The sequence below is a fragment of the Bufo bufo genome, chromosome 5, assembly GCF_905171765.1.
Source record: "Bufo bufo chromosome 5, aBufBuf1.1, whole genome shotgun sequence".
NCBI lineage: Eukaryota > Metazoa > Chordata > Amphibia > Anura > Bufonidae > Bufo > Bufo bufo.
In genome coordinates this window covers 348586320-348612223 of record NC_053393.1, presented here as the reverse complement: position 1 = coordinate 348612223, position 25904 = coordinate 348586320, and the positions used below count along the sequence as shown (strand labels likewise).

At 42.5% G+C, this 25904-nt stretch overlaps 1 protein-coding gene across 1 annotated transcript in view; it reads left to right on the top strand.

The window, feature by feature from the left end:
- ANKH (ANKH inorganic pyrophosphate transport regulator) overlaps nt 1-24273 on the top strand; it is a 139058-nt gene extending 114785 nt beyond the window's left edge. Inside the window, exons 9-12 of the mRNA XM_040431871.1 lie at nt 8642-8771; nt 11622-11745; nt 21862-21961; nt 23435-24273. Of these exons, the coding sequence (XP_040287805.1) occupies nt 8642-8771; nt 11622-11745; nt 21862-21961; nt 23435-23539 (459 nt within the window). The 3' untranslated portion in view covers nt 23540-24273. The remainder of the gene's footprint in view (nt 1-8641; nt 8772-11621; nt 11746-21861; nt 21962-23434) is intronic.
- Nucleotides 24274-25904: the final 1631 nt, after the last annotated feature.

The window sequence follows — 25904 nt, the reverse complement described above, 5'->3', positions numbered from 1 at the left end:
CCTCTCTCAGTTAATATGTTGCTGCAGCTCACTCTCAAACAACACAATGCTGCCCTGAACCGGACGGAGGACAGGGAGTCTGAAAGCCGGACTGTCCGGCCTAAAACTGGACCTTTGGCCACGCTACCTGCAATCCATCAGTGGTACTCGTGCTTGCACACTATAGGAAAAAATGTTGCCCTTTCTGGTGACCGGGACTGTGGGGGCTCACATAGGCTGGTGCTTTTTTTTTATAGTATGCAAGCACGGCCACGCTGATGGATTACAGGGTGGTCGTAACCATGGAAACGAGCAGTGTAAAAAGCAGGCCCTCATCTGTGAGCTACAATAGTATAGGGGTTGTCTTCACCAGACCAACCATTGTTAATATGTCCCATGCCCCATGCTATTATTAATTTAATAATAAATTTAGGTAAAGGATCGAGTATCCACATGAACAGACAGAGCCGTCCGATAGAAATGAATGGGGACGCCATACTTGTAATTACACCTGCTTACTACTGAAATTGCTGCGGTGAGCAGGTAAACAGAGCAGAGAAGGTAGCATTCGTATGAGTGCTTTCTCACTGCACCTGCGCCGAATACTGAACAGGACGGCGCAGGCGCAAGATTTACATGGCAGACGGGGCCTTCAGGAGAACCAACGCTGGCCTGGCCCTGTCAATCAAGACAGAAGGGCGTGAAAATGAGGTGGGCGAACGGAGCCTCTAGAGGCTTATTTGCATATGATAAAAGATAAAATTACACAAAAACGGGGGCATACTTAAATAAAAGAAATGCAGAGTTAAATTCAGGTGACATTTTCACATCTATAATGTCAGCCTGTTTAATAGCGAAAATTGGGGTGACAGAAACTCTATAAGGATAGACCATCAAGTTTAAAATCCTGGATAACCCCTTTAAATACTGATGTGATTTTCAGAGCTAAAATATAACTTAGGCTCTGTTCACACCCAGTTTAGTTTGTACTGCAGAGGTATATATCAGGAGTGTTCCCTGACATATACCCCCAACAAATGCCGTTGTATAGCTGTACAGTGGCATATGTTTGTCATTGGCCACAGTGCAAGGAAACATTATTTTGCTATGTATAAGTATAGTTTACCAGTCCAAAAGGACACTCTTGGCTGCGGTTACTGTACACCTGCAGCTTTCCCAGTGCAATCACAAAACATAGTGTGAATGCCCCCTTGGAAACACGTTATGGATACAATGGACCTTTGGCCTCTGTCAGGTAGTAAATACGCTGCTGTGTTTGTGGGCAGAGCAGGTTGCTGAATCACTGTGGAACAACTTCTGAAAAAGCCTGTTGGAGTCAGCACTTACTGATCCTGACGGCTCTGTTTTATTACTCGATGTTAGGGCTCATGCACACGAACATATTTTCTTTCCGCTTCTGTTCCGTTTTTGTTGCGGACCGTATTCGGAACCATTCACATCAATGGGTCCGCAAAAACAATGGAAGGTACTCCATGTGCATTCCGTTTCCATATTTCTGTTCCACAAAAAAGTAGTGCATGTTCTATTATTGTCCGCAAATCACGGTCCGAAGCCCCATTCAAGTAAATGGGTCTGTAAAAAATACCGACCGCACACGGAACACATCTGTATGTCATCCGTATTTTGCGGATCCATACTGTAGAAATGCTATGCCCAGCCCATATTTCTCATGTGTTTGGTGATTAATAAGTTACTGTTTCCATTTCCGATCCAAAAAAAAAAAAGATCGCATACGGAATCTATACGGATATGTTTTGTGGAATAACGGACCGGAAGAGGACTTAAATCAGAGAAGAAGAAAAACCTCAGATACAGAACAACGGATCCGTGAAAAACGCATGAGTGTGAGGGATACCACCCTTCGTGCCCGCTTGACTGCAACTGCGTCGAGCTCACGAGACGCGGTATGGTCACTGGTTACCAAGACGTGACGTTACGCCCTCCCGAAGGAGCATGTAAAGTCAGCTTGGTACAGTTTACACCGACTCCTCCTGTCCACACGGGCACAAAGAGGCAACAAGCTGAGGGAGCCTGGTCACTGCCCCAGTGAAATAGCGCTTTCTCAGCACGGGAAATCTGCCACCAGCTTCTCGTTTGATATAAGCCCGCTCCACTAAAGGGATTATATAGGGTGAGAAACCAACCCGCGGTAGCTTATAACTAGGCCGAAACACGGACGTGGGGATTCGTGATCGAGATACAAGACAGCACAAGATTAAATTATATTATCGCCTTAAGGGCACACTAGATAACACACTATACACAAGGAATATATACAGTGGTCTGAGGTTACAAATACAGGTAATATGGTACAAACAGGATTACACAGAGTACAAGTCAGTTACAGGGTAGATGAATGTTCCTTTGGGTTATGATGGTGGAATAGTCCTTGGCTGCGGCCACGTGGGGGCAGTGATGTCAGCAGTTTCCAGGTCTCTCCAAACACATGGCATGATGTGACCCCCTTTCAGAGAAAGACACACCCGCTTGCTGGCACAAGCCTTTTAAACTGTAGCCAGCCCCTCCTCTTCCCGCCTCTGGGAATGTTCCCCCCCTCCCTGCTGATCCTGGCAGCTTAATGACCCACAAAACCCTTTTGGGTTCATAGCTCCAGACCAGAAGGTCACAGGGAGATGGTTCTGGGACCAACAGACCTGCCTGGGTTCCGGCTACAAGTAGAGTCCAAGCATGGTACCGTTATTCGGTTTCTGTGGGGAGATATGTATATCTCCCTTCCCTGGCATCCGACCTCCAACCTATGACCATGGGCATGTTCATCTTTGCCCCAGGATCGCCTAAATATATTTGACTTATGTCTGGGATGGACGGGCGATTCATAATTCCTTATAAATCGCCGGTTCCATGCAGTCTGCTAGATTTGATTGAACTGGGGAATGGCTTAGACCTCCTGCAGAGAGTCTTTCCTGTTCTATTAGCTGGGGTTCCCGACTATCTGAATGGAAGGGTGAAAAGTTGTAAACACTGGTGGACTGCTAGAGGTCCTCGGCCATCTGCTGGCTTTGAAGCAGGGCCCCCCTATGGAGCTCACTACCTCTGCTACCTTTCAGCTGATGGCTGGTGTGGGGACATGGCTGACAGTAAATATGAATCCATGTTCCTCACAATGAGCCCTTATAGTGAGGTAGAAGCGGAAAGAGAGTTACGTGAGGATGAATCTCTGCAGCCTTCTGCATGACTCACTGTTGTCAGACAATAGCTTAACTTTTTTTTTTTCCCTCTATAATTTGATAAATTCACCTTTGATTTTGAAATCTGTAGCATGTCAATTTATGTATTGTGATGGAAAAGGGTGAAGTTCACAGCCATTTCCGCAGCAAAAAATGTATGTAATCCATGCGATTTTTGCTAATTTTTTATTGCTTCAGAATGTCAGCCAAAAATGAAGCAGATTTTCAGGCACGTGTGGACGTACCTTTGTAGATTTAGCTGTTTGGTATATCACTACAGGATATCTAATATAGCTTGATAACATATCTCTGTAAATGAGAATCACTGACTTAATATACTGATTTTTATTATCGCTAGTATTATTATTCTTAATAGAAATAGTAATAATAAGACCCAAATTCCCCAAAAGTTGGGACACTGTGTAAAATGTAAATTATTGTAAATAAGAACAGAATTCTGCGATTTGTAAATCTCACAGAGCCATATTTTATTCAAAATAGTCATACAACACATATCAGATGCTGAAAGTGAGACATTTTACCACGTCATAAAAAAATGAATTCTTTTAGAACTTGATGGCAGTGACGCCCCTCTAAGAATGCCTTCTCATGTGGCAGATTTTGTTGCAGAAAATTTCTGCGACTGAAAAATCTGTTCCATTCATCTGAATGGGGCCTTGCACTAATCAATGTGCTTCCTGCCAAAACAACACATGAATGGAATTGATTTTCAGTCACAGAAAAATCCGCCGTGTGTGAAGGCACCCTAAAACGTTGAGGTAGGGCCAACAAGAGGCTGGAAAAGTAAGTGATGCTAATAAAAGTAGGAGCCACTCGCTACTAAATCACATGACTAGATATAAAAAGAACATGTTAGAGAGACAAAGTGCCTCATAAGCAAACATGGGCAGGGGTTCATGAATCTGCGAAAAAATTGCATCTCAAAATTGTTGAACAATTTCAGAAAAACGTTTCTTAACTTAAAATTGTGAAGACATTGATTATCCCACCATTTACAGTAAATATCATCAAAAGATTCTGAGAATCTGGAGCAATCCATGTGCACCAGGGACAAGGTGGACGGTCAGTATTGGATACTTGTAATCTACAGATGGCATGATTCTGTACTGGAAATCACTACATGGGCTCAGTTCAATCTGCAATCTGCAAATGCAAGTTAAAGCTGTATCATACAAAGGAGAAGCCATATGTCAACATAATCTAGAAACGCTGCTGTCTTCTCTGGGCTAATGCTCTTTTAAAATGGACTGAGGCAAAATGGAAAACTGTTCTGTGGATGAATTGAAGGTTGAAATACTTTTTGGAAACCATGAATGCTGTGTCCTGCAGACTCAAGAGGAGAGGGACCATCTAGCTTGTTATCAGCACACAGTTAAGAGGCCTGCATTTATGATGGTATGGGGTTGCATTAGTGCCTATGGTTTGGGCATCTTACACATCTGGAATCTCACTATAAAAGCTGAACAGTAAGTAGAGGTTTTAGAACAGCAAAAGCTCCCATCCAGCCTGCAGTCCAGACATTTCACTATAGAAAACATTTGGCGCATCATGAAACGAAAAATCTGGAAAAGAAGATCCAGGACTGTTGAGTAGCTAGAATACTAGATCAGACAGAAATGGGACAACAGTCATCTCCCAAATCTCCAGCAATTGGTCTCCTCACTTCCAGACGTTTACAGACAGTTGTTAAAAGAAGAGGGGGTGCTACAAAATGGTAGACATGGCCCTGTCCCAATTTTTTTCAGATGTGTTGCAGCCATCAAGTTCTAAGTGAGTTTTTATTTCATTAAATGGTAAAATGTCTCACTTTCAGCATCTGATATACAGTACAGACCAAAAGTTTGGACACACCTTCTCATTCAAAGAGTTTTCTTTATTTTTATGACTATGAAAATTGTAGATTCACACTGAAGGCATCAAAACTATGAATTAACACATGTAGAATTATATAGATAACAAACAAGTGTGAAACAACTGAAAATATGTCATATTCTAGGTTCTTCAAAGTAGCCACCTTTTGCTTTGATTCCTGTTTTGCACACTCTTGGCATTCTCTTGATGAGCTTCAAGAGGTAGTCCCCTGAAATGGTTTTCACTTCACAGGTGTGCCCTGCAGGTTTAATAAGTGGGATTTCTTGCCTTATAAATGGGGTTGGGACCATCAGTGGCGTTGAGGAGAAGTCAGGTGGATACACAGCTGATAGTCCTACTGAATAGACTGTTAGAATTTGTATTATGGCAAGAAAAAAGCAGCTAAGTAAAGAAAAACGAGTGGCCATCATTACTTTAAGAAATGAAGGTCAGTCAGTCAGCCGAAAAATTGGGAAAACTTTGAAAGTAAGGGCTATTTGACCATGAAGGAGAGTGATGGGGTGCTGTGCCAGATGACCTGGCCTCCACAGTCACCGGACCTGAACCCAATCGAGATGGTTTGGGGTGAGCTGGACCGCAGAGTGAAGGCAAAAGGGCCAACAAGTGCTAAGCATCTCTGGGAACTCCTTCAAGACTGTTGGAAGACCATTTCAGGGGACTACCTCTTGAAGCTCATCAAGAGAATGCCAAGAGTGTGCAAAGCAGTAATCAAAGCAAAAGGTGGCTACTTTGAAGAACCTAGAATATGACATATTTTCAGTTGTTTCACACTTGTTTGTTATGTATATAATTCCATATGTGTTAATTCATAGTTTTGATGCCTTCATAGTCATGAAAATAAAGAAAACTCTTTGAATGAGAAGGTGTGTCCAAACTTTTGGTCTGTACTGTATGTTCTATCATCTACTGTCAATAAAATATGTGTCTAAGAGATGTACTGTACAGATCACTGAATTCTCTTTTTATTTACATTTTACACAGTGTAAAAGGAGAGCCACTGCTGGGAATGAGTGCTACTCGGGCATACTGGCTGGAAACATGCATTACATATGATATGAATGGGCACTGTGGAATACTACTGTACATATGCATTGAAGTGGGAAAACTGGCAGGAATGCTGGTTTTGTAAATTAAAAGACATCTGTCAGCAGATTTGTACCTATGAAACTGGCTGACCTGTTACACGTGCACTTGGCAGCTGAAGGCATCTGTGTTGTTCACATGTTCCCACATTGCTGAGAAAAAAGAAGTTTTTATGTATGCAAATGAGCCTCTAGGAGCAATAGGGGCGTTGACGTGGCACCCAGAGGATGTGCTTTCTAAGCAACTGCTGCACCCTATCTACTTTAAGTGACGGGGCCAGGCAGATGTGATTACTTTTACACTTCCTGCCCCTGTCAGGAGAGCTGAGCCTCTAGGAGTAATGACAACGCCCCTTAGCAATGCAGGCACATATGAACATGGGACCAACACAAATGCCTTCAGCTGCCAAGTGCACATGAAACAAGTCAGCCAGATTCATAAGTACATATCTGCTGACATATACCCTTTAAATGGAGTCTGTCAGCAGTTAGGGGTGTTTCATTGTGAAGTGCTCTTTGTAGTGAGCTGCAAGCCTTTATGTCCTTCTCTGAGTGATGGCTGTAGCATCCAACCAGGAGACTACTACAGCTATCACTTAGAGGGGAGGGGCTGTGGGGCAGCTCAGTGCACATGAAACAAGTCAGCCAGTGTCATAAGTACACATCTGCTGACATATACCCTTTAAATGGAGTCTGTCAGCAGTTAGGGGTGTTTCATTGTGAAGTGCTCTTTGTAGTGAGCTGCAAGCCCTTATGTCCTTCTCTGAGTGATGGCTGTAGCATCCAACCAGGAGACTACTACAGCTATCACTTAGAGGGGAGGGGCTGTGGGGCAGCTCAGTGCACAGAGCAGTGAAGCTCCACCCTCTGTATGGTCAGTTCCTGGCAGAATAAAAGTTCATATTCACACTACCCCTAATAAAAACAGATGCAAAAGGTGTGTTTGTCATGCTCCGTCTGGCTATTAGCTAGCTCTGTCAGCAGGTTTGCAGGGTCAAAACTGTAAATAGGTTCCCTTTAGGGTCCATTCACACGTCCGTTGTTTCTTTCCTGATCTGTTCCGTTTTTTGCGGAACAAATCTGGACCAGATCTGTACCCATTCATTTTCAATGGGTCCTGAAAAAAATCGGACAGCTCAATGTCAGATTTTTTTTCAGGACCCATTAAAAATGAATGGGTACAGATCTGGTCCAGATCTGTTCCACAAAAAACGGAACAGATCAGGAAAGAAACAACGGACGTGTGAATGGACCCTTAAACAGGTATAATCTAATTGGTTGCTATGAGCATCACCTCCACGACTTTCCAGCCCTAGCTTTCATAAGGAAGAGCCCACCTTGGTTTTCCTATAGAAATAACTGGACAGGTTTTAGTATAACAGGCTGTCTAGAATGGAGAAGGGTATGATTACAGCTGAGACACTGAAGCTTTGATGATTATGTTAGAATACAGAATTACATTTGTATAAAATGAATAAAATGATATCCTGTAGATACTAGTTAGAAGTTTGGCTCAGCTTCAAGCTTGAAAACACTCAGAAATGATGGTGTGATTTGCCGACATAGAATAGCGTTGAATTCTCCCATTGCTGACTGGCATTGATATCTTCAAAGTGATATGCATCATCACAGTCTGATTCTCCTTGAGATTAGTGGATTGGAGAGTTCTTCGCCAGGGCCTCAGCATGCATGCCCTCCTTTCATCGGCCCTTTTCTGAGTATGCTACTTAAAAATCTGTTCACATATGGATCCATGACTTGTTTTCAGCTTAAGCTTTGACTCTCATTGAATGGAGGCTGAATGCAAAATATCATTTTAACCTTTATGTAATCCAAGCTGACACCCATATTTTTAAGTGCAATGTTTAGGTATAGCCTCCTCCGATTTTTGGTGTTCTCCAAACCTTTGACAAAAAAATAAAATAAAAAACAACACAAATCCAGCTCCCCCTTGTATCCAGTCCACTCCTCTCGCACCGTGTGAGCTCCTGGAGTAAAATCCCACACCAACAAGTGGATGATCTGGCATTAAAGGCTTGTGAAATAAAATCCAATAAAACCTTTGAAGTTGGATTTCTATTCTCTCTATTCAGTCAAAAACATCCACAAAAAAGGAGCAACTTTTAAACAGAAGAATCAAGGGGTTGTAAAATGTCTTCCAGGAATACTGCCACTCTTGTCCATGGACAGCGTCTGGTATTGCAGCTCAGTCTCATTCAGATTAATAGGACTGAGCTGCAATATTGGGTATAGCCCATGGGCAAAAATGGTGGTCTTCCAAAGAGCCATGTGATTTCTAATTTATACAGCCCCACCATGCTTTGCTGCTAGTTTCCAGCACAGAAGAATAGGCCGGGCAAAGGTGAGAACTACACTAAACACAAATGTGTCTGAATTGAAATATGTCCTACCACGCTGTTACCGAGTATCAAAAGTTGTAAGATTTGGACGATTTATAAATGTTCCCTCTGCCCTTAGCTGTGTTTTGTGATGTTCTGGACTCCAAACGTATCAGAGAAGATACTTGTTGACATAATTGGAGTCGATTTTGCATTTGCGGAGCTTTGCGTGATTCCTTTGAGGATATTTTCCTTCTTCCCTGTACCAGGTAAGAGAAATTGTATGCTATGTTCAGTACACATATTGCCTAAGAACTACCTTCTCTAAGACCTAGGACTCCTTCCAAGCAAGTTTCAAACCAATGGGGCTCAGATGATTGTGGATTGATAGATGGGATGATAGGTGGATAAAAGTTTTGGCGCAAAATGGGTTAAAAAAAACCGAGCAATACTCGCTTCATTAATCCTGTGCTGTTGTCATTCTGCTGCGTCACAGGTTCCTCGCTGGAATAACCACACAGCCAATCACTGCCCACAATGTTGACCTTCCTCAGCCAGTGATTGGCTGAGCAGTCATTTCCTGTGCTTTGAGAGGCACAAGAAAATATAAACCAGTGAGTGACCGAGAAAATGTCAGAACAGCAACAGTGGGGGATCGGGAGTAAAGCGTTGCTTGTTTTATTTTTTCAATCCATATCTGCCAGACAACCGCTTAAAACTACTTCTTTTTTTTTTTTGGAGATTTTTAGCGATTGTCCAGTCCTTGAATTTTTTTTACCGAAAGCTTAGCATGCTATAAAACAAAACTGAGTAATGCCTTAACAATCCCCTGCGGCTTTTTAGGCCCCTCATCTGCCTGCCTACCCCAGTTGTCCTGGCCTCTGGCATAACATTTTGGCACAGATGCATATGGGGGCCAGGATATCGAGGTAGGCAGAGAACCAGAGAGCGGCGGCCGGGAAGTGGGTAGGTGCGTATTATTATTTTAATGCTGTGTAAATGCTGTTAAGAACAGCTCAGGCAAGATGGCCGCCCCCATAATCATGTTCTGGAAAGGGAATAAAAAAATCTGTAACATGAAAAAAAAAAAAAAATAAAGATTAGAAAAAAAAAAGTTATGTGCTACTATCTGGTTTTAACTGGCAGATAACATTCTTGGTGACACTTTAACTTCACCAAAAGTAATGATTTGGTTTTGCTGAAGTTTGGCCGGGATGACATGACTATGAAACTATTTTATTGCTTAAATACATTTGAAAATAAAAAATAGCAACATTGCAAAATAGTCATCATTAAAAATCTCCTACTGTTTTGTGTCTACGGCGCTTACGCAGACCTAGCTCTCTCCATGGTTACAGACGGCAAAGCCTGATTATTCTGAGCCTTCAAGCATATGTTACTCTAGTACTCCTCTCTGTATGCAAGCGCGAAGGGAAGGGAGTATGACTACACAGGGTAATGTGTAACCATGAAGACACAGTTCTGCATAGGAGCTGTACCCAAAAAGACGGTAATTAATGTTTAATATATGTTTTATGGGGTTAATTAGTCTAAAATATTAAGAGGATGATAAAACGTAATATAACTACCACTCAAATGGACTGGCCAAGGTGATTTTCATCCATAGTGATGTATCATCATGTTTGCATTGTCCAGTCATTGATGTACGGTAAGTACTCATTATCTCTTAGCAAGCTCTGCCTCTGATGCCACCAGATGTAAGGCAGCGATCCTGTAAGTGACCCACCTACTTGCATCCCTTCTTTCCAGAGGTGCATGTATGGTGCCGCCTCGTGCTGATTAAGGCACTTTCCATAAGGAGAGATAGTACCCCCCCAAATTCTGACTTAGGCATCTCACCTAGTTAAAGGGAGTCTGTCACCACTATATGACCATATACAGCACTTACATGGCGCTGTAGCACACCTATACAGGATTCTAATGGTACCTTTGTTATATTCTTCAGACATCCAGAAGCAGGAAAAACTACGTTTATTTCATATGCAAATGAGCACTGGCAAGTGCCCAGGGGCGGTCTTCAGTGTGTAGGTGCCCAGGCTGCTCTGCCTTTTTAACCGTTACTCTTCCCCCAGCCTCTTCCTTTGCCCGCCCTCCTATTCACTTGTATCATCCCTAGGTCCGGTCAAGATCCCGCGCCTGCGCACTGCTTCACCGGGGCGGGGCATGCACACTGCGCGGCACACTGTACGACATCAATTCAACTAGTGCGCATGCGCCAGGCGGTAAAGCAGTGCGCAGGCGCGGGATCTCGGCCAGACCTAGGGATGATACAAGGGAATAGGAGGGCGGGCAAAGGAAGAGGCTGGGGGAGGAGTAACAGTTAAAAAGGCAGAGCAGCCTGGGCACCTACACACTGAAGACCGCCCCTGGGCACTTGCCAGTGCTCATTTGCATATGAAATAAACATAGTTTTTCCTGCTTCTGGATGTCTAAAGAAAATAACAAAGGTACCATTAGAATCATGTATAGGTGTGCTACAGCGCCATGTAAGTGCTGTATATGGTCATATAGTGGCGACAGACTCCCTTTAAGCCAGTACTTTCTGCACTGATGAGGGGCAATCACCTACGAAACAGCTGTCTGCAGATGAGGTGCTGGCTTATTTAATATACAAGTCATGTCTCAAGGCCTGTTTAAAGGGTCAAACATTGACTTATAGGATAGCTGCCTTACATCTGGAGGCATTAGAGGCAGAGCTTCTTAAGAGCTCATTTGCATCCCTTTTCCTCCCAGAATTCCAGAGGAGCATGTATGGCCTATAAGTCTCCTCATGCCCATTAAGGTGGCCTCTGTAAGGAGAGATAGTACCCTCCAAATTCTGGATGCATTGACAGTGAGAACTAGTCCAAATTTTCATGGTGAGCATATTACATTTTTTCCTGTTTTTCTTACAGATTGAGCCTATTTCAGGAATTTGCCCCATAACATATATATATGTTTTTATATAATTTTTCAATAATTAGGTGTGATGCAAAAGTCCCATGTATAATAGTGGCAACAGGTTCAGCAGTTTTTGCTAATGATTATGTAACAGGCGTTCACAGATCTGTATTCCGAATGTTTTGTATCATCGTGTACTGTGATTTTCCTTCCTTCAGTTACTGTGCGGGCCCACTTAACTGGATGGCTGATGACACTCAAGAAGACATTTGTGCTGGCACCAAGCTCTGTATTAAGAATAATTGTCCTCATCTCTAGTCTTATTATCTTGCCTTATCTCGGGTAAGTTACTTTTTCACATAACAGCATGGAAAACCCTGACCTTGAGTACTGGATTACACTGCCGTCTTTGTGCACTTTAAAGAATTGCTATATGGATGAGTACAGTCTGTACTGCACACTATATATAAAATGCAATAACCTTTCACCAGGTACATAACATTAAGTTACTATTTAAGTGGTAAAGAATGGCACTGGGTAATCATACATTACATTTTTCACTTATAGATCACTATAAACTGTGTTATTGGTCCAGAGTCGAGTTAGGCCTCTTTCACACTTGCGTTGTCCGGATCCGGCGTGTACTCCACTTGCCGGAATTACACTCCGGATCCGGAAAAACGCAAGTGTACTGAAAGCATTTGAAGACGGAACCGTCTTCCAAATGCTTTCAGTGTTACTATGGCACCCAGGACGCTATTAAAGTCCTGGTTGCCATAGTAGGAGCAGGGAGCGGGGGAGCAGTATACTTACAGTCCGTGCGGCTCCCGGGGCGCTCCAGAATGACGTCAGAGCGCCCCATGCGCATGGATGACGTGATCCATGTGATCACATGATCCATGCGCTTGGGGCGCCCTGACGTCACTCTGGAGCGCCCGGGGAGCCGCACGGACGGTAAGTACACTGCTCCCCGCTCCCCACTACACTTTACCATGGCTGCCAGGACTTTAGCGTCCCGGCAGCCATGGTAACCATTCAGAAAAAGCTAAATGTCGGCTCCGGCAATGCGCCGAAACGACGTTTAGCTTAAGGCCGGATCCGGATCAATGCCTTTCAATGGGCATTAATCCCGGATCCGGCCTTGCGGCAAGTGTTCCGGATTTTTGGCCGGAGCAAAAAGCGCAGCATGCTGCGGTATTTTCTCCGGCCAAAAAACGTTCCGTTCCGGAACTGAAGACATCCTGATGCATCCTGAACGGATTTCTCTCCATTCAGAATGCATTAGGATAATCCTGATCAGGATTCTTCCGGCATTGAGCCCCGACGACGGAACTCTATGCCGGAAGACAAGAACGCAGGTGTGAAAGAGCCCTTAGACATTTACCTACAGATCACACTCTGATGAGCTCATAGAACATTACTTAGCTAAAAAGACCCTGACTCGGTGCTGATGAGGATCAAAAGGCCAGTACAGTCTTGTACAGTCATGTGATATGACTCCTTATGGACAGGGGCAAGTGAAACGGTAGTGTTGCTCCCAAAATTGCAGGAGGAACAGGTTACATGTAACCCATTGTCATGTGACACAATATGTGGTCACATATTGTGAATTACCCCGTATAGTAGTACTTACATAGTGGTCCCCATAGTAAAGCAGTGCACACTGTTAATGCTCCAGCCTTCTTCGGCACGGCAGGTGTGCTATCAGCATGCATCTTTGATGTTGATATCTATCATTAGAGCTACCATAAGTACAGAAGTGAAGCGTCAGTGCACCAGGAGTAACCTATTACCATTTGCAGGCATAGGTGGCATAACTACCAAAATACTGCCATCCTACAGTCTGTATTCACTTCATCAGGGATGGTGCACTCTGCATAAGGAATGAGATCTTGGCTTACAGCAGAGGTCCCCAGCCTTTTGTGGTGTAGATTGCAAACTACTTTCAAATATGATAGATGGCTGTCTATAGAAAAAAGTGCTAGCCTCTCTGGTGGCCGGGGCCATGGGAGCTCACATAGTCCAGCACTTTTTTTCTATAGTGTGCGAGCACGGCCACCACTGCTGGATTGAGGGGTGGTCGTAATCATAGAAACGAGCAGTGTATAATGTGATGGAAAAATGAATCCAGCCAGCAAAGGAGGCAATATGGATAATCACAATACATTAGTAAGTGGCTTGTGTTAACTTTCTCTACATGATAAATGCCATTTGCTGAAGTGACACAACCCCTTTAATGTCAATGTGCCTGTCCACTCTACATTCACTAAAAATGGACTCTTTCATTTTCATCATTGTGGCGCACAGACAAAGAGCATTGTTCATGGAGCACTAAAGACTGTTTGATATGGAACACAATGAACACACAGAACTGAGACTTTTATTTAGACTGGGACGTTTTAGCAGAACATTAAATAGCACTTAGTTCTAGTAGTTCATTGATGGGTGACAGGTAGGAAAAGGGAACATGAGATATCTTAGAGGATTTCAAGGTGGTCCTCAGACAAAGCAGTAATTGTTATGTGGGGTCTTACTAGAATGTATTAGTATGGTTTACTGCATTGTATTTAAAAAAAAAAAAAAAAAAAAACATGGTAAAAGGTCATAGTTACTCTTAGTCATATCAGCTGTAACCATGGGTCTCTGTGGGGCATCTGTGATGCAGTGGCTGCAAACCTGCCCACCTATGGCAGCCAATAGCCAAACAAACTTGCCGTTAACAGTGGTATTGCCTTCAAATTCGAGGATAACTATTATATCAGTGGGGTCCTACCGCTGGGGCCCCACTGATCACAAAAATGGGGACAACCTACTCCTCGGAAGCCGCCCAAAATGAATGGAGTGGTAGGTCCTACGTGCACACCGCCACTCCATTCATCTGTATTGGAGTTCTGGAGACAGCCGATTAGAGCTCTCCGCTATTTGGAACTCCCGTAGAGATGAATGGAATGGCAGTTCACATGGCCGACCTGTCACTCCATTCATTTTCAGAGGGGTACGTAGTCCCCTTGGTGGGGGTTCCAGTAATCGAACCCCACTAATATAGAATATCCCTATAACAATAATTCAAGTGGTAGAACCACACTCCTCAAATGTGAAGGTGCCTCCCGCTCTGTAGTGCACTTCCTATGAATGCACAGTAATGATTATTATATAGCACACATATTGTTATACGACTTATTCCATTGTGGTTTTTTAACAATAGTCATTGGTGAATTTTTTTTGAAAACAGCCTCCTTTTCTGGGAGGCAGAAGTTTATTCCCATACTTTTCCATCCTCAATGTGTAGTAACAATCCCAGCGCACACAATTGGGCCTTTTACGTTTTTCATTGTTAATTCAGGATTCCAAGGCACAGTTCTTAGGAATGTACAGTAAATCATGGCATATAAGACAACTGCATAACCTCTGTGTATTCCTTCCAGCATTTACCTATATGAGGAGTAGTAACCAGATAATATACAGTGCCTTGCAAAAGTATTCACCCCCTTGACTTTTTTTTCTCGTGTTTTGGTGCCTCACAACCTGGAATTAACATGGATTGTTTGAGGATTTGCATCATTTATTTACAGAACATGCCCACAACTTTGAAGATTACATTTTTTTTTTATTGTGAAGCAAACAACAAATAGGACAAAATAACTGAAAAAGTTAATGTGCATAACTATTCACCCCCCTAAAGTCAATACTTTGCAGAGCCACCTTTTGCGGCAATCACAGCTCCAAGTCACTTTGGATAAGTCTCTATTTGCAGTTGCTACATCTTACTGCTGGGATTTTTGCCCATTCCTCCTTGTAAAACTGCTCCAGCTCCTTCAAGTTGGATGGTTTGTGCTTGTGAACAGCAATCTTTAAGTCTGACCACAGATTTTCTATTGGATTGAGATCTCGACTTTGACTAGGCCATTCCAACACATTTACATGTTTCCCCTTAACCCCTTCACTACCGAGCCACTTCACCTTAAATCCCAGGCCGATTTTTGCAAATCTGACATGTGTCACTTTATGTGGTAATAACTTTAAAACACTTTTACTTATCCAGGCCATTCTGAGATAGTTTTCTCGTCACATATTGTACTTCATGACAGTGGTAAAATTGAGTATAAAATTTCATTTTTATTTATAAAAAGAATACCAAATTTATCAAAAATTTTGAAAAAGTAGCAATTTTCATTTCTCTACTCTTATATTAGATAGTAATACCTCCAAAAATAGTTATTCCTTTACATTCCCCATATGTCTACTTCATGTTTGGATCATTTTGTGAATGCCATTTTATTTTTTGGGGAAGTTAGAAGGCTTAGGCCTCTTTCACACGGGCGTGTCCGGATGCGTCCCGATGCATTGCGGCAAACCCGCGCGAGAAGGAACGCAATTGCAGTCAGTTTTGACTGCGATTGCGTTCCGATGTTCAGTTTTTATCGCGCAAGTGCTATGTGTTTTGCACGTGCGTGATAAAAAACCGACTGGTACCCAGACCCGAACTTCTTTACAGAAGAAGTTGGGTTAGTTGTAGTGTAGATTGTATTATTTCCCCTTATAACATGGTTATAAGGGAAAATAATAGCATTCTGAATATAGAATGCATAGTAAAATAGCGCTGGAGGGGTTAAAAATAAAATAATTTAACTCACCTTAATCCACTTGTTCGCGCAGCCGGCATATCTTCTGTCTTCATCTGTGAGCAATAGGACCTTTGATGATGTCACTGCATTCATCACATGATCCATCACCATGGTAAAAGATCATGTGATGAGCGTAGTGACGTCATCAAAAGGTCCTATTGCTCACAGATAAAGACAGAAGAGATGCCGGCTGCGCGAACAAGTGGATTAACGTGAGTTAAATTTTTTTTTTCATTTTTTTAACCCCTCCAGCCCTATTTTAGGCCTCATGCACACGACCATTGTGTGCATCCGCGGCTGTTGTTCCGTTTTCCGTTTTTTTTCGCGGACCCATTGACTTTCAATGGGTCCGTGGAAAAATCGGAAAATGCACCGTTTGGCTTCCGCGTCCGTAATCCGTTTTTCCAGTCCGTGAAAAAAATAAGACCTGTCCTATTTTTTTCACGGACAATGGTTCACGGACCCATTCAAGTCAATGGGTCCGTGAAAAATCACGGATGCACACAAGATATTCATCCGCGTCCGTGGTCCGTGATCCGTGTCCGTTTTTCCTATCATTTTCAATGCAAACTTGACTTAGTTTTTTTTTTACTTTTCATGTCCGTGGATCCTCCAAAAATCAAGGAAGACCCACGGATGAAAAAACGGACACGGATCACGGTACAACGGAAACCGTTTTTGCGGACCGCAAAAAAAAAGTCTGTGTGTATGAGGCCTTACTATGCATTCTGTATTCAGAATGCTATTATTTTCCCTTATAACCATGTTATAAGGGGAAATAATAATGATCGGGTCCCCATCCTGATCATCACCTAGCAACCGTGTGTGAAAATCGCACGGCATCCGCACTTGCTTGCGGATGCTTGCGATCTATGGGGCCTGCGTTACGTGAAAAACGCACAAAGAGGAGCATGCTGCGATTTTCATGCAACGCGCAAGTGATGCGTGAAAATCACCGCTCGTGTGCACAGCCCCATAGAAATTAATGCGTCAGGATTCAGTGCGGGTGCAATGCGTTCAACTCACGCATCACATCCGCGCGGAATACTCACCCGTGTGAAAGGGGCCTTAGAAGTTTAGAAACAAATCTTGAAATTTTTCATAAAATTTTCAAAACCCACTTTTTAAGGACCAGTTCAGGTCTGAATTCACTTTGCACCCAAAATGACCACATTTTAGAAACTACACCACTCAAGGTATTCAAAACTGATTTTTCAAACTTTGTTAACCCTTTAGGCCCCTTGCAGATAAGTGTTCCTCCTGCAGCCAGTCCGCATTGCAGCACCCGGCCTGACCTCCCATCGCTGCTGGGAGTCACATAGCATTATATTGATTTATAATGCTATGTAACCCTTACAGTTCTGGAATGTATTGGATAACACTGGCATAATGCTGCCAGTGTTATCCAATACATTTCAGAACTGTAAGGCCCCTTTCACACGGGCGAGTATTCCGCGCGGATGCGATGCGTGAGTTGAACGCATTGCACCCGCACTGAATACCGACCCATTCACTTCTATGGGGCTGTTCACATGAGCGGTGATTTTCACGCATCACTTGTGCGTTGCGTGAAAATCGCAGCATGCTCTATATTCTGCGTTTTTCACGCAACGCAGGCCCCATAGAAGTGAATGGGGTTGCGTGAAAATCGCAAGCATCCGCAAGCAATTGCGGATGCGGTGTGATTTTCACGCAAGGGTTGCTAGGAGACCATCGGGATGGAGACCCTATCATTATTATTTCCCCTTATAACATGGTTATAAGGGAAAATAATAGCATTCTGAATACAGAATGCATAGTAAAATAGCGCTGGAGGGGTTAAAAAAAATAATAATTTAACTCACCTTAGTCCACTTGCTCGTGCAGCCCGGCATCTCCTTCTGTCTCCTTTGCTGAACAGGACCTGTGGTGACGTCACTCCGGTCATCACATGATCCATCACATGATCTTTTACCATGGTGATGGATCATGTGATGACCGAAGTGACGTCACCACAGGTCTTGTTCAGCAAAGGAGACAGAAGGAGATGCCGGGCTGCGCGAGCAAGTGGACTAAGGTGAGTTAATTTTTTATATTTTTTTAACCCCTCAAGCGCTATTTTACTATGCATTCTGTATTCAGAATGCTATTATTTTCCCTTATAACCATGTTCCTGTAACGCACCCGCACCTTTTCCCGCAACGCCCGTCTGAAAGAGGCCTATGGGTTACATACCATCATAAATCAATATAATGCTATGTGACACCTGGCAGCAATGGGAGGTCAGGCCGTGTGCTGCGATGCGGACTCGCTGCAGGAGGAACAATCGTCTGCAAGGGGCCCTAGGTGTTCCACAAGAATTAATGGAAAATGGAGATGAAATTTCAGAATTTCCCTTTTTTGGCAGATTTTCAATTTTTTCCAGTAACAAAGCAAGGGTTAACAGCCAAACAAAAGTCAATATTTATTGCCCTGATTCTGTACTTTACAGAAACACCCCATATGTGGTCGTAAACTGCTGTACGGGCACACGGTATTGCGCAGAAGGAAAGGAACGCCATATGATTTTTGGAAAGCAGATTTCACTGGGATAATTTTAAGTTGGCAAGTCACATTTGAAGACCCCCTGATGCACCACTAGAGTAGAAACTCCAAAAAAAGACCCAATTTTGGAAACTACGGGATAAGTTGGCAGTTTTGTTGGTACTATTTTAGAGTACATATTTTTGGTTGCTCTATATTACACTTTTTGTGAGGCAAGATAACAAAAAATAGCTGTTTTGGCACTGTTTTTATTTTTTGTTATTTACATTGTTCATCTGACAGGTTAGATCATGTGATATTTTTATAGAGCAGGTTGTTATGGATGCGGCGATACCTAATATGTCTACTACTGTGTTTTACACAATGACAGCATTTTTTTATTTAATAAAATCATGTTTCAGTGTCTCCATATTCTGAGAGCCCTAGTAGGGTCTCATTTTTTGCGGGATGAGATGACGGTTTGATTGGTACTATTTTGTGGTGCGTATGACTTTTTGATTGCTTGGTATTACACTTTTTGTGATGTAAGGTGACAAAAAATGGCTTTTTTGACTTTTTTTTTTTTTTACGGTGTTCATCTGAGGGGTTAGGTCATGTGATATTTTTATAGATCGAATCGTTATGGACGTGGAAATGCCTAATATGTTTACTTAATTATTTTTTTTGTTTCAAAAAATTATATCATTGTGTAAAAAATAAATAAATAATGTTTTAGTGTCTCCATAGTCTGAGAGCAATAGTTTTTTCAGTTTTTGGGCAATTGTTTTAGTAGGGTACCATTTTTGCGGGATGAGGTGACGGTTTCATTGGCACTAACTTAGGGTGCATATGACTTTATGATCGCTTGCTAATCACACTTTTTGTGATGTAAGGTGACAAAAAATTGCTTTTTTGACACAGTTTTTTTTTACTGTGTTCATCCGACGGGTTAGGTCATGTGGTATTTTTATAGAGCAGGTCGTTACGAATGCGCCAATACCCAATATGTATACTTTTTTTTTTTTACATTTAACACAATAAGAGCATTTTTGAAACAAATACCGTAAATCATGTTTTAGTGTCTCCACAGTGTGAGAGCCATAGTTTTTTATTTTTTTTGGGGGATTGTCTTAGGTAGGGGCTCAATTTTTGCGGGATGAGATGACGTTAGATTGGTGCTATTTTGGGGGGCATATGCCTTTTTGATCGCTTGGTGTCGTACTTTTAGTGATGTAAGGTGACAAAAAAATGGTTTCTTTATCACCGTTTTTATCTTATTTTTTTTTTACAGTGTTTACCTGAGTGGTTAGGTCATGTGATATTTTTATAGAGCTGGTCGATACGGACGCGGTGATACCTAATATGTCTACTGTTATTTTTACCCCTATTCTTTACATTTTTTTTTTTACTTTACTTTGGGAAAAGGACGTTTTTTTGTTTTTTTTTACTTGAAACTGAACTTTTTTTTTAAACTTTATTTTTTTCACTTTTTTTTTTTTTTCTGATCCCCTTTACAATGCATTACAATACTTCTGTATTGTGATGCATTGGCTGTAAGTGTATTACAGACTGTAATACACTTCAGCCAGCTTGCCTGTGAGATCCAGGGGGCTGGATCTCACAGGCTCTCCCGGAAGGCAGCCACGATGCCTAAGGAAGGCATTGGGCTGCCTTCCCTACCATGGGGTCCCCGTCACAGCAGCGCGGGGACCCCATGGACACTGCACCCGTGAGGATACCGCACGTGCCGCAGTCAGCCCTGAACGCGGCCGTGCAAGGGTTAATGCGCCGGCATCGGTGATTTCACCAATGCCGGCGCATCCAGCAGGGGTTCGCCTATCAGTGACAGCCAGACCCCTGCCACTTATCGGACGGGCTCAGCTTCTGCACCTGCCCAATCAGTGCACCATAGCTGTACTGCGCTGGTATTTTGTACCTATTTCGCAGCGTCGTACAGCTACGGCGCTGGTAGCGAACAGGTTGAACCTCTCAAGTGTTGCTTTAGCAGTGTGTTTGGGGTCATTGTCCTGCTGGAAGGTAAACCTCTGTCCTAGCCTCAAATCACGCACAAAGGCTACATGCACATGAACGTGTTTTTTTTGCGGATAGGATGTGGACCCATTCATTTCAATGGGTCCGCAAAAAATGTGGACAGCACACCGTGTGCTGTCCGCATCAGTATGTCCGTTCCGTAGCCCCGCAAAAAAAAATAGAACATGTCTTATTCTTGTCCGTTTTAGGCATTGTTACAATGGATCCGCAAAAAAATGGATGGCATACGGAGATCATCCATTTTTTTTTTTTGCGGATCCGCAATTTGCGGACCGCAAAACACATACGGTCGTGTGCATTTAGCCAAAGTGGTACAGGTTTTGCTTAAGGATATCCCTGTATTTAGCACTCTGTGCTGCCTCTCTGATTAATGCCCTCCTTGCCCGGTCCATGAGTTTTGGTGGGCGGCCGTCTCTTGGCAGGTTTGCTGTTGTGCCATGTTCTTTCCATTTGGTTATGATAGATTTGATGGTGCTCCTGGGGATCATCAAAGATTTGGATATTTATTTATAACCTAACCCCGACTTGTACTTCTCAACAACATTGTCCCTTACTTGTTTGGAGAGTTCCTTGGTCTTCATGGCAGTGTTTGGTTAGTGATGCCTCTTGCTTAGGTGTTGCAGCCTCTGGGGTCTTTCAAAAAAAGGTGTGTATATGTAATGACAGATCGTGTTACACTTAGATTGCACACAGGTGGACATCATTTCACTAATTATGTGACTTCTGAAGGTAATTGCTTGCACCAGAGCTTTTTATGGGCTTCCTAACAAAGGGAGTGAATACATACACACATGCCAATTTTCTGTTTTCTATTTCTAAACAATTGTTTTATTTATATATTTTTCTCATTTCACTTCACCAAGTTAGACTATTGTGTTCTGATCCATCACATAAAATTCAGATTAACAAAACATTGAACTTAAGGCTGTAATGTAACAAAACACAAAAAAAGTCAAAGGGGGGGAGTGAATACTTTTGCAAAGCACTGTATGTAACAATATGTAACCTGTTGCTGTCCACTGTATAAATCCCTTCTGCACATAATAATAATCTTTATATAGCGCCAGCATATTCCATGGTGCTTTACAATTGGACCCAGAGCTATGAGGGTAGCATTGACTCAAATGGATTCATCAGATGCCTTCTTCATATGAAAATGCCTGTCTGCAGTATGTGACAGATCCGTCCTGCAAGGGCCGAGCAGTTTTTCAGTATGTCCAATATATGTAGACTTTGTATCTTATGATTTGTATTTATTTTGCTGCTCCTTGTGTTGCAGGGTTCATGGAGCCACATTAGGAGTGGGATCCCTTCTTGCTGGTTTTGTTGGAGAATCCACAATGGTGGCTATTGCATCCTGCTATGTGTATCGAAAACAGGTAATGTTTTCTAAGAAACAGGAAAGCAGATATATCATGTCTCCCTGATGAATAATATGTTATGTCTCCATAAATCATTAGTAAATGTATATTTATTAATAGGGTGATACTGGTGCTCGCACTGCAGAACTATAATCTGCTTTCCATGTTAACCCCAGTGCCTTAATACCTTTTTTCTATGGGCTGTATTCTGCACAGTTGCTACATAGCACTTAGGCTGGGTTCAGACCTGAGCGTTTTACAGCGCGTTCCTACGCGCTGTAAAATGCTCAACAGGCAAGAACCAATGTTTCCCTATGGGAAGGGTTCTCACCTGAGTGTTTTACAGCGCGTACGATCGCGCTGTAAAACGCCCGACGCCACAAGAAGTACAGGAGCTTCTTTGGGGCGTCTTGTCGCGCGTTCCCGTACATAGACTTCAGCAGGAACGCGCGACAATGGGCGTTCGCTTGTTCCGGAGCCACGTCTGTACACGCGCATACAGAGCGCTCCATCCCGTACGCTCAGGTCTGAACCCAGCCTAAGAGTTACTTGCACAGACCATGCACTCATCTAAATATATAGTTATATCTAATTATTTATCTATCAAGATTTATTGCTTTTCCCTAGTCTTCTCTGACAAGTATGCACTTACTAAGTTTAGTAACCGCTTTATATTGCCTTAGCCGTAAACCAATATCTGCGTCTTTCTACACTACTCAACATCGAAATTGCAACACCAAGAAGGACAAGCCGTAAGGTTATGCAAATCGAGGAAGTAGCAGGGGTCGCTAAGATCTACAGATGATCACATTTTCAACTACCTAGCTCCAATCTGAGGCATATGGGAGGGGCATAAAAGCCATATTAAGGGTTCACATTAGCGTTATTCTTTTCCGGCATAGAGTTCCGTCAAAAGGGCTCTATGCCGGAAAAGAACTGAACAGGCGTTTTCCAATGCATTCTGAATGGATAGAAATCCATTCAGTTTGCATCAGTATGCCTTCCGTTCAGTCCCTGTCAGGCGTTTTGTCCATCCAAAATGCCTGATCAGTCGCCGGAATGCCGGCATTAATTCCCATTGACTTGCATTAGTGCCGGATCCGGCATTACAAAACAACTGAAGGACGGATCAGTCTACAAATGCTGTCAGTTGTCACACTGATCGGCGGATCCGGCAGGCAGCTCCGACGACGGAACTGCCTGCCGGATCACACTAACGCTAGTGTGAAAGTACCCTAAAAGCAGAAGTTTTTTTTAACCACATGAAACCTCAATGACAGCCATAACCTCTAATATGATATATGAACAAGGATTATGTTTGTGAAACAACCTTTTTAAATATTGTAGATTATATAGATGTTATTACAGTCTTGTGTCCAGAAACTACTACTGTAAACATCCAATTATATCTTATTATAGATAGCACTAGCATCTTTTCAAGCCAGAATATTATCTAGTAAAGGTCACTCCGGTTTATATCTGTCATTCTAGAAAAAGAATGAGACCGAGACGGAAGGAGAAGACTCAGCAATGACCGACATGCCTCAGAGTGAGGAGTTAACAGACATTGTGGAGATGAAGGAAGATGGAGAATGAGCAGGGTCTTGGCTTCAGTAGTAAAGGCCACCGCTTCCTTGTCTCTGGTCTTGAAAAAGTTTTTTCTTCTTGGTATGGAAATCTGGTTTCAGAAGGCTCCAGCGTTTAGCATACTGGGTATGCTTCCTATAAACAGGGGCTGTCCTAGGCTCACCGCTTTCAGATACCATGCATTTATCTTTCCATGGACAAGCAATCAGCAGCATCCTACTGGATAGACTTTGGACATTGAGCTTCATTGGACAATTCCTATTCGTCAACCAAAGCATTAGTGTCTGTCTCTGCTGGTAAAGCTGCCGTCCCACTTCCTATGTTCTGTTAACCCCTCTGATCTTTACTTATACAGGAATACCGAAATTCACTTCTCTCTTTATTTTGGTTACATTTTGCGATCCACTTTTCAGCTCAAAAAGGGAAATATTTCTAGAAACTAGTTATGAAAGCACACAACCCAGCGTGAGTCGCTGCACAAAACAGAGAGAGAGTGCTTTTATACCACACATCAGTCACTAATGTGTCCACAATATCTTAGTACTGGAATCTAATGGGTACTGTCAGCTTTTAAGAATGTTTGACTCAAAGAGCATCTGTCGCCTCTCCTGACATGTCTGTATGAGCAAATAATTGGTTTCTCTATAAAATAACAATTCTGGAACATCTTTTCTTAGAACTGTGCGGTTCCTCCATTATTTCTCCTTGAAATTCATGAATACTTTGACAACTGGGTGTTACCAGATGGGGGGTGTCCTTACAGTCTCATGCATACATGTCTAATGTGCCAGAATGCTTCAGTTTGCACTAAAATATTACCATACTTGTGTATTCATTATTATAATTTATAATATTTTTTTTAGACACTTTCAAAACTTTTTACAACTTTTATGACTAGGGATGTGGCTTAGTTGGAAAGGGTCATGATCTGTTACAAAAATGGCATTGCTTATAAAATGGGTCAAATGTAAAGTAAGCCAACTAACAGGTGGTGTAAAGTTAGACTAGTCAGTTTAAAAGGTGCACTAGATATCCCATCCTGCATCTGACACTGATAAATCTGGCGCATTTTTAGATTGTTTGGTCTTAATTTGCACTAAGTGTTCGAAAGTTTTAGTAAATCTGCCTGTTACTTTTTGAAGGGATAATATTGAAGCATTTAGAGACTGCATTCAATTAAAGTTAAAATTACTGATCAGCATCTGATCGTTGGGGGTCCTGGGACCCCCACCGATCAGCTGTTTGAAAAAAACGAAGTGGCACTTGCAGTAGTCTTCTTTCAACTTTTCCTAGGCCAAGTGACAACACATTCATGTGTCACGTGGCCTAAGTGCAGCTCAACCCCATAGAAGTGAATGGGGCTTAGCGAAATACCGAGCAAAGCCACTATACAGGAGCACCACTGCCTTCTCAAAACAGCTAATTGGCGGGAGTCCCGGGTGTCGGACCCCCACCAATCAGATACTGATGACCTATCCAGAGGATAGATCATCAGTAAAAAAAATAAAAACTTAGAAAACAGTTTTAAAATAATCATGTGATCCATGGGCATGTGAGCTGAACATCATGTGACCAAGGTGACATGTTGAAGGGTATGATTCACAGAAAAAGATACAAAACATCCTGCACCATGTAATAAATGAATATGCGGATGTGCATGGCTACATTTATAAAAGAAAAATCACAGAAAATAACACAATAGATGCGAACATTATTTATGGACTAAGCCCTCATTCTGATCTAATAAAATCGGAGACTCTCAACCAATATATTTTGATCAAAACACATCTGTGCCCACCTACCTGCGCCAAGGTGGTGTCAGTCAGGCAGGTCCTACTGTAAACCTACCTATGCCATTGGGCATCGACATTCAGGAGAGCAGACCCTGCTGCTCCTAGTTACCTCTGTGTGCATCAAGCAACCAATGAGAGGAGGAGCAAGCACAGCTACATGTACCACCTAATCAAGGCGGTCTGTTTGATAGAAGGGGCAAAAGTGCACAGGAATGCTACTCCCAAGGTAAAATAGGAGCACATTCACACTTGAATTGTATACTACAGACTAAACAAAAATCACAGAAAAAGATTTAAAAAAAACATCCTGCACGATGTAATAAATGAATATGCGGATGTACATGGCTACATTTTATAAAAGAAAAAATAAATCGGTAACACAATAGATACAAACATTATATATGGACTAAGCCCTCACTCTGATATAATAAAATCTGAGACTCTGGAGTGGAGCATGGTGTTAATGCAGAGCTGCACGCCACTAGCACAAGGTACACTGCTAATAAGCATTTCTTTTCTGAGCTACAGGCCAGTGGGCCATACACACAGTATACAGAATGTGTATAACGTGTTAGGTTGTT